The 10,882-nt window shown below is 32.3% G+C and overlaps 1 protein-coding gene across 1 annotated transcript; it reads left to right on the forward strand.

Annotated features, from left to right (window-relative positions):
• Positions 1 to 537: 537 nt before the first annotated feature.
• On the forward strand, positions 538 to 3,122 carry LOC128158203 (uncharacterized). Its single transcript, XM_052820967.1, has 2 exons — positions 538 to 1,530; positions 2,092 to 3,122. Exons 1-2 carry the CDS (start codon positions 610 to 612, stop codon positions 2,914 to 2,916), a joined length of 1,746 nt encoding a protein of 581 aa, XP_052676927.1. The 5' UTR covers positions 538 to 609; the 3' UTR covers positions 2,917 to 3,122.
• Positions 3,123 to 10,882: the final 7,760 nt, after the last annotated feature.

Genomic DNA, 10,882 nt, shown 5'->3' on the forward strand with positions numbered 1-10,882 from the left:
TTTCAATAATAAGAATGTGCGTTCTCTACCATCAATTCATACTTCCACCTAATTGCAACTTCTTGTGCTATTCCTGTAGGGCTCGAAAAAACACCTCGGATGTATTACATAAGCGTCCATGACAACCCTCCTTTTTGTAAAACTTGATATAAATGCAACCCATATTTCGAGTTTTTGAGGTTTGAGATATATATATATACTTTATTAAATTCATTGATATGCCCTAAAATATACAACAGAAATGACATACAAGGCTGTCTAGCTAACATTAAAATTGATGGGAAGCTACTTCATATTGTATTAAATTTCAATGTAAATACATTCGAGGTGTTTTCGGAGCGCTTCCGGAAAGGCCCGAAAAGTTGCGATTGACTGCACGAAATAATCAAGATGATGTCAGACTAAAATTCATATATAAGACGAATTGGCTATTTCTTTTATCCAACTTACTGATGTAAATTGATAATAAATTAGTTAATTTTACATACTCTTTACCATCAGTTCATTAATTTGTTTGAATAATACCATTAATTTTTTTGCTATGATTGCTACCTTTATAATCCGCATGAGTGGCAAATTTCTTTTATTTACTAACTTTTCTTTATTCAGATGGCATTATCTATATCCCAAATACCAGCCGACGCCCAGCATTATTTGGTGTGTGGCACTGAAGACTGTGAGAAGAACAGTCAATTTTACTGCAATGAATGTCACCAACCAATATGTGAACAATGCAGGGATGAACATCTAAAGAATAAAAAAACAAAGAACCATGAAATAGTTCCTTATAAGCAACGAAATCGACGACTTCCTGTAGAAAAATGCAAGATCCACCCCGCAAAAGACAAAGATCTTCTCTGTAAAGAATGCCAGATTCCCCTTTGTTCTAAATGTGCTGCCACAAAAGAACATCACAGTCATGTGTTTACCGACCTAGAAATAGTCTTTGATGGAAAGGTTTCCCTATGCCAAGAAGAAATTGCCAAAATTCGAAATTATTTTGAGCCTACTTCGCAAGGCTTAAAAACAGAAATTGCCGGAGATGTCACAGAAATAAAGAAGATCATAGACGGCATAAGAACCTCCATGAAGGCTGAAGCTGAGTCTGTGAAAAAGCTGGTAGACACAGTAACATCAGAAAAAATAGAACAAGTCAACAAAGTAGAACAATCATTATTACATACATTAAACGGTCAAAACCAAGAAATAGATAATTATATCAACTATCTCAGTGATTTAATCAAAACGTTTTATGGTTACCTATCTCCTTCAAACATACAGCAATTAACATTTTCTCTCAAATCAGAGAACTTTGTCATAAGACCCATACCAGAGACATCCAAACCAGTCCCACCCGTATTTACTGCTGGTCAATACAGCAAGAAAGATATCGCCAAACTACTGGGTAGAATAATTGTTCCAAACACTAAACCAGAGAACAGAAAAACAAAACTCATGGAAACTGTCTCAACAAAGTTGAAACCTACAGAGAAGCATAGAAATCGGGAAAGGGAGAAAGGACTATGTGCGGTTTTATGCATTTTTTGCCCCTAAAATCAAAGTTTTAGAAAGAGCTCTAAAAATTAGGTGAAAGATATTTAAAACCATATTGGAAATAAAGGTGTAAAAGGTTATCACCACAGTGACGTCATAATGTAGAAATGACGTCATGAAGATTGCATTATTTTGATAAATTGATGTTTTGTAGCAAAATATGGGTGTTTTCCGATGGTTTTTCGACTTGGAAACATCGAGCGCAGGCTTGCTCAAGTACAATTTTTTAGTATAATGTGTATATCTATCTGACTAAAAATATATGTTAAAATCGCACTTGAGCAGACCTGCGCTCGATACTTCCGAATGCAAAATATAGAGCAAAAATGAGAATATTTTCATTAGTTTGCAAATTTTCGGGAATTAGGTCATTTAGGTGACGTTATAGATAAACAGCAAATAAGCAATGATGACTAAAATCAAGATTAAAGTTATAGGCATCTTCTATACAATTAATTGTGAAGATTTCATTTTTATATGATACTATTTAAAAATTGATTAAAATCGGGGGCAGATATTTCACCAAACCGCACATAGTCCTTTGATGTGAAACAAACATTATTTCTATTTTCCTCTATCACCAAGGTCAGGGAGTACAAAGTACCAGGTGTTAATAACCTATTTCATATATCACTAGGTAAATCAGGCAGACTCTGGGTCAGTGATATATATAGTAACCTTGTCCAAACAGATCTACAGGGAAATAAGCTACAGAAGATACGAACCAGTGGTAGGGATGAAGGCTACCACACAGTCAAACAGGACGGGGATCTGATCTATACAGACAGACCAAATAAAGTTATAAATAGGATAACACCGGATAATACAATCAATGAATTTATTAAAACAGGAGACTGGGCACTACTCAGTATACACTCCTCCCAAATCAATGGGGACTTACTGGTGGGGATGAAGACAGATGAAGAGGGTAAAGTCACCAGGTACAACAAGACAGGGACAGAAATACAGAACATACAGAGAGACAACAATGGACAGGGACTGTGTAGTACACCACACTACATCACAGAAAACATGAATTGTGATGTCTTTGTGTCAGACTATTACAGTAATGCTGTAGTGGTGGTGAATAAATCAGGACAACACAGGTCCTCCCACACAGGTCAGGAGACAGGGTTTACTCCCTATGGAATATGTACTGATGTACTTGGTCACATCCTAGTGTGTGATCTTTTAAGTGACACAGTTTATCTCCTGGATCAGGACGGTCAGTTTTTGTCTATACTACTCACAGAACAACAAGGGGTGAAGCATCCCCGTAGTGTGTGTGGGGATGATGAGAACAATCTCTGGGTCGGACAATGGTACACAAAAACAGTGACAGTGTACAAGTATCTACAGTGAACATTAAAAATACGTTCATCAATTAGGTACTGTGTGTATGTTGTGAGACAATGTGACAACAACACTGTGATAGTGTACAATTAATGGAATCTATACAGTGTAAATTGGAGTACATATACATCACATGACCCTTCATATGTATGTTTGTTCGTATATCAATTAATGGATTGTTTTTATTGCCAAAGAATCGACAAATAAATGTTTAGTACATGGATTAACAATATATATTTTTTATAATCATAAGTAACTGCTTGCATGGATCTTGTTAATAGCTATCAAAAAACAGTATTCAGCCTACTACGGATATATTGAAATTCAGGGGACCATGCAAATTATTTCAATATATCCGTATTTCAATATTTATATAAGCGAAATTGGCTGACGTGGAGCCGCCATTTTTGAAAGTACAAACCCGATGTAAGCATAGAAAACCAAACCCGAACAAATTATTTGGTCATCATTTATCTATCACAGTTAACAGATTACATGAAATATAAGTCCTTCAAAGTTTGATTAAAATTATATTTTTGTTAAGTTTCATTTTGTTTATATCTTAAAACTCATCATAATCTCCGATCGCATTCTTTTACGTTTTAGAGAAAAATCACCATACTCAAACGCTTAAAAAAATGCTGAACGGTGCTTGTATATCATCGTTAGTGTACTCGCGATAATCTCAAAATCCTTAGCTATTACGAATTTAGGCTTTGTCCCCTTATCAATAGCCATAAGTAGTTCGTACTTTGTGTCCGAAGATAAGGTTTTTCTTTCCCGTGAGGCATCCATATTACATCCAGCCTCAATACACCCGTATACTTAAGAACAAAAAATTCAACAGTGAATTAATTTTACTTTTTAAAAGAAGTATAAAAACACACATTATGAGAACTTATCAATTCACACCTTTGTATATCAACCGGTCAGTCAGGCATAATTACTGTCACCAACCGTGAAAACAGCCGCCAGGGAGTACTTCAATATAACTGTTATAAAAACAACTAATTTTCACCTATGGGGACGAACCAGTGGCTTCAATATAAGCGATATTTCAAAATAGCCGATTTCATTATATCCTTTAAATCAATGCAAAGAATATGAGAGGCAAAAACTGGGGATTTATTTCTATTTCAAAAGAAGCGAAATTTCAAAATAAGCGATTTCAATGTAAGTGGAGTAAGCTGTATTTATAAACGGTGCTATCTAAGTTGTATGATGAAAGAAGGTAATATGAGGACTTTCGGAATGATATTTATAAAAAGGAATATAAAAAAAGACGGATGCATGACTGTATTAACCAGTGTCCTTGATAATGGATTAACAAATCATTCTTTGAGTATCATATTTATGATGTGATCATTACGGTCGGGGTGTGATCGAATCCAAGATAGTTGTAAGGACTTTATGATAGATTTGATTACATTCCGAATGTAATGATCGCCTCAAAAGTAACGGCTTTACAAAAAGTTTGCCTGACGAAACAACATTATTCCATAGGAAGCTGGTATCAAATGGTATCAAATAGGTTAATTATATAAGAAAAAATTCAAAATTGTCGATGCAGTTCATAAATCAATAAACTTAACGTGCAGGTTCAAGAAGCAATCTAAGTATTTTCCTTATCCAGTGCATATTGTTTACCTATTTAACTGGCTATGAGGACAATAACTTTCTATCGTTCGAATAGTTCGTATATTATTATACAGAAGAGAACGTTTTTGGTGGTAAACAAATTTGATTTATCCGACTTTGAATTCATCGTAGCGAGTTGATTAAACCATTTCACGGTCAGATAGAATAGAATGTTTATTTATTGCAATTTTACATATTTACAGAGGTATTATAAACATGTATTTCACATGCAATTAAATAATGTTATTGTTTCATATTTTATTAGGAAAACACGTGTATCAAATAATTGTACGCTTGAAAGCGGGAGAGAAAGCAGTCAAATTCTAAAATGCAAAATCAGGGGCCTTTTATTGTTTTCAAATTAAGCTGCAATATGTGCTGTTTGGACTCGTACATTAATGCCTAAAATTATGATTGTCAGTGATATTATGGCGTCAAGTTCTGCTTTACGTTTCACCCAAAGGATGAAATCGTCGATGCTTTGAATGGAACCACCTTCGAACCCATAGTAAGAGGGTCATATCTAATTTGTTGAAATTTCTTTTTTGTTTTGTAATAACGATACATATAAATTTATACTTTCGATTGAATGTTTTAGAAGGAATCTACCGACTTTATACTACTAGTAATTGTTTATTGTACATTTAGTTAGAGACGCTTATGAATGAAATCGCCCAATTGATCGGAATATCTTGGCACGCAGACAATAGGTAACAAATTGTTGCGATAACAGCCCAATTTTCACCGTTCAAACCTTTAAATCATGATTACACACGTACTTTGTGAATCTCTTTTTTTTACTTAAATACTCTTGCTTACTGTTTTTTATTTATATTCCATATAACATTTTGATTAATTGCAAATGTGTCTTTTTATGAACAATTATTGAGATTGCTTGCTTTTATTGCCAGCATTGTTTTGGAGAATGCAGCTTTCGAACCTAACAATGCCTGACGTCATGACGCCAGGTAATACAACTCGGTGAATGATTTCTTATTACTTATATTAATATACCTTTTAGCGATCGTTCAATTAATAGGTCCAGTTTTCACGTTATTTCATTTCGTAAAACTATTCAAGCCCTGCTTGCGATAAACAAGTACGGCATCAAAAACAAGTTAATTATTCAAGACTTTGTTTTGTTGTAAATGTACATACTAAGGAGAACACAATTATTGAACAATACGTTACAAATTTAATTCGTAAGTTTAAAACAGAAAAAGACACTGACAATGTGAACATTAGATACTTATCACTAAATAACAAGTTTTTCCTTTATCACTGCGTCATTAATCTATTTCTTCTTTTCTATTTAGTTTATTTTTTTGCTTGAAAAATGACGCAGACTAATAAAATGAAATTGTTCTTCATTTTTGGGGATTTTGAACATATAACTCATTTATATTGTCTGTCGTTCACTATATTTATAGTTATTGCCGTCATAAAAATTCAATATAAAGCGCAGGAAAATCGAACTCCAATAAAATAAAAATAGAAATGTAGAATGCTGCAAACTCAGACATTTTCTGCAAACTCAGATAATAATATTGGTTATATCGTTCAATTCAGTTGCGCAAACTACTCATTAATATGTAAATGAATGAAAAATTTTTAAAATCAAACTTAAAAGATTAAGATATGATGAAAAGGATGTGTGGTCAATAAAATGTTTAAATGACGAATTCATGAATTCATCACTATATCTGCCAAATTAAATCAAAGCCTAAAAGTATGTTATCTTATTTTGCTTTTTTTCTTTTTATGCTTTTTTTGTTTGTTTTTTTTTTATACGTTTTCATAATTAAGTATTGAACACTCAAGAATATTAAACAGCACCTTGAACACACAAACAAAACATTTCTAAACACTGTTTCAAATTTTTACTTCCGGTTGGTGATAGAGAGGAAGTTATTTACTACACCCATATCTGTTACAGAAATCATTTACAAATTGAAACAATAAAACTTCCATTAAACATCTTTTAAAACAAATTGACATCGGCAATTGATTCGAAATGCAAATAATTTTTTCATGCTCGTTAATTAAATAAACAAGTTGTTTCGTCATAAAAAAAGTTTTTTAGTCGACAGAGTGGATAGTTTCGGAAAGGATTTATTTATTGTTTATTTGTTGGATGTTGCTATTTTATACCTACTGTAGGACTGGTCAGTAAACTTTGTGTAGTAACCCCAGTGTGCACTAGGAAATAGTTCAATGGTTATAAATAACTAATCGCCGTTCGCCATTTTCTGTCTGTATGCGTCTTACATGACGTCACGAAACAGGTGTGCTTGTGATAAGATGATGAAAACTACAAAAAGATTGATAGATACATGGTATGATTATTACTTATAACATAATCAATCATTACGTCAATCAGTATGTCAATCATCAATAAATAAATTTCTTCAATCGACCGACAAAGCAAATCTACATAAGCCGTTGATTAATCTATTTCCGTACAACTGATTGAACATTTTGAATGCTACCTGTAGAACTACAGTGTTATGTAATGATATGTAATGATAGAAAGTATTTCCTGGTATAAAATTCTATGGATCGGTTATTATTTACAGACTTTGACGGAAGTGCCTTATTAATTTTACCTAAGGCGACAATAGGCATCTTCGTCACTGAGTTTCGTTGAATTCCGTCCGATATTGCATGACGTCATTCTAGTTTTATATCATCTCTTAGTTTTGAAATAACAACGTATCTTTTTACCATATTTAAATCAAATCTTAATTCATATATATAGGCCCCATATATATATATATATATATATATATATATATATATATATATATATATATATATATATATATATATATATTCAAAGTCACTTGCCAGACTGTATTCATATTGTGACGTCATAGTATATGTTCTACGTTGTGTTGCTATAGACAATAAACACCGACTGATGAAGACCGGTAACACGGTCGAAATATTTTGAAACAGTGTTTTAAAAGTTTTTTATTATATATATATATATATATATATATATATATATATATATATATATATATATATATATATATATATATATATATATATATCCTTAAAGCTATCAAACTGGGTTATATGAATGATAGTTATTTCCTCAAGATTGATATTTATATTGTACACTCTCCCTGCCGCGTGTTTGTACATGTTGTCTGCCTGTGTACAAAATTCTTCCTCTACCTATTTTCTTAATCCATATACCTTTGTTGTAAACCAAGTAGAAATAAATAAATTTGAAATCAGATTTGGAAGTGTGATGGGAGCAAGACTGTCGATTCAGTTTAATCTAGAGGTAAAGGAGAACATGTCTGTAAAAGAGAGCCTCACTTCTGATGGTGTGAATGGTTCCTCTGTGTTGTTGTCGCTTTGTTTTATAGGCTATTTGTATATCCAGATATCAACTATAACAGACTTAATTTGATGATGTCTTCACTTTGATTCTTCATTTTCTGCGATCGATAACAAGACCGCCTCTGGAAAAACCTTGATTCCACAATTACAAAATTATTTTTGGATTCTTTTAACAAACATATCGTAAAGATTTCAATAAGTGTTGTAGTTTGAGATATAAAAATAGTCACATCACCTTGTAAACTTATCAAAAACTCTAGAGGTAAATGTGTGTCACACAAAAGTAATTTCTATGGAGATGCAAGATAGCCATGCTCATATTTTGACTGTAAGACGACTGTATTCATCTCCTTCAGAAGAAGTGTTCTACATAAAAATACAAAAGTTTCAAAGTTGAAAAAAATGAACTTTTTTTTTTTACTTAATTATAGTTTATTGTTAACATTTCTTAAAATTTGATATAGATCTGATCGCTTAATAATTGACCATCCAGCCTCCCTAATTCATTTGCCAAGGCGTTCTTTCATATCAGTCATGCCATAATTATACAATTACCTCGGAGTCCTTGATCAAGCAGCGTGAACGATGAATGAAAATGGATCACTCTTTTTGATGCATAAAAAGTCATTTTCTTGTTAATATGATATAAGTATATTGTTATCAATCCTTTTGGTAGAAAGCTGCAATATGCGACAATTAATTACATAAATCAGGTTACACGGTGTCGGATAGTGCTATAGACTACAACAATAGCGTTGTGATTGACAGGTTCCTTTTATCAAAGAAAAACCTTTCATTCGTTCTGCAAGCAAACTTGCAAATTGTTTTTCTTCTCCGTGTAATGAGCAGAGATACTATATAACAAAGTACTGTTTCCAGGTCAATTTATCAATGTACAGGTTATATACAGTGTACTTTATATCACGCAGGAACATCTTCATTTCTTATTTGTTTTTTTTTGTGTTGTTGTCAACTATAAGTCCTTTTAGGCACTTATTTCAGCGCCATTGCGTTTTAGGACTTCACAAGTTCTAGCACTTGTAATTGATAAAAATATAATTTCTTAAAGATAACTTTGAAAATGTTGTTATAAATGTTGGCAATGTCCTAATTATTGTTTTTTGAAATTGTGCTGATGCCCGCATTTCTTAGTTATTTTATGATCACACAGTGAATTTAGCTTACCTACATTACCGATGGTACAGAAAAGGATTTTTTACATGTACATGTATTATATTTACATTTTTACATTCAGTTTATATTTCCACTTAATCTGTTCTGTATTCTGTGACTTTATCGTTAATAATATACCTCGAACCTAATTATGGCTTTTGAACAAAAGGAAAACGGCTTACAGTATTTTGCATTGATATATTATTGTACCACTCATACATGTATTTATCTGCAGATGCGCGCCTAATGGCACGCTTTTTGGTTCCTCCGTCTGTTAATTTTACACAGTACATAAACATTATGGCAGTAAAATGACAATACAAAATATCTTATAGAAATAAGCATCTAAAAATAATATGCTGTGTAATGCACACGAATAATGATACAGACGGCTACAGATGCATGTACTAGAAATAACAACAAGCAAGTGGGCTTTTACAGTCACCTAGACATTATGAATACTGGGATTTTAGAATAAATGAAATTGCAAAACATGCTCAACATATTTAAAGTTAAATACATATTGTTCAAATACCTATTGTACAAAAAATGCCGTCAAACAGAAATGAAGAATAAAGATTGGAGAAAATTGTTGATGCTGTTTTATTGTCAAAAGATGATTCTGTGGTTTCATTAATATTCGTTGAATACCAGTTTTCGTTGTAAAGTTTATCCGTGAAATTAAATATTCAATTTTTACTAATGTTTTGTATTGATTCATTGGCCACGAATTTACGTATCCTTGAAACTGTTAACTTCACTTTATCCATGAAAATTTATACTCTTGAATATCAATGAAACCACAGTAAATGGCGGTTTTTAGGCCTCTCTTTTCATTTTTTGGAATTATTTGGACAACAGTCAGCAGTTCGTCAGCTGTCTTGGCAAATGTCGAAATATTTTTTCGTCGGTCGACCAATTTTGTTTCTGTTGGGCCAAGTTAAATTTTTTTGCGCTGAAACAGTCGTTCAATAGTCCATCGAAAAATTCTCGATCCATCGGCAAACAGTTTGTAATGTCTGTCGTCGGTCAGCCGACATTTAAGCATTTAAAACTTTTCTTAAATGTCGGCCGATACTGATTGAAACTTACCGAATACGGATTACGTTAAACATCAACTGTCTATCAGTCGATAAGCGGCGGTTAGGTTAGATTGTTTTCATCGAAAAAATTAAAGCAATTCCCATTTTGCTACAAGTAAATATTTAGCAATTTCAAAATATTTATGTCAATTGCCGACCGTATAAATAAAACTGAATGGCAATGTTCGATGATTTAGCGACAAATCACCGACTACTTGATTTTCAAACTCTTGAAGATATCAATGATCCAAAAAATTTATGTGACTGCTCTGGATCGTCCGATACATATTGATTTTCTGCATGTATTTGACTTGAAAATAATAGAAAGAAAACTTTAAATATAAGGGAAAAAATCAGCATTTAAAATTTTATCGCTATACATGAAAACAAAAACGCAGAAAACTACATCCTTACTGTGTTTGTAATCTGAATCTGAGGGTAAGTTAAGCAATGCTGTACCCATTGTGCTACAGAGGTAAACATCATAGAATTTATCTATTAATGTTACTGAAACACAATTCTGTTAATATCGTAATTGGGTATAAATAATATAATAAAAAATATGCTCTACGGAAAAACTTATAATCAGATCAATAAAATGACGTTTAATGGTTTAAACATAAAAACACAGACTTAACTCATTGTTTTTTTTTAAATTAACACATTGTGTAAACAATGCTACTACAAAAACGACTATGGACTTCCGGTTTTTTCTCCATTCTATTTCT

Source organism: Crassostrea angulata, chromosome 8 (assembly GCF_025612915.1).
Source record: "Crassostrea angulata isolate pt1a10 chromosome 8, ASM2561291v2, whole genome shotgun sequence".
NCBI lineage: Eukaryota > Metazoa > Mollusca > Bivalvia > Ostreida > Ostreidae > Magallana > Magallana angulata.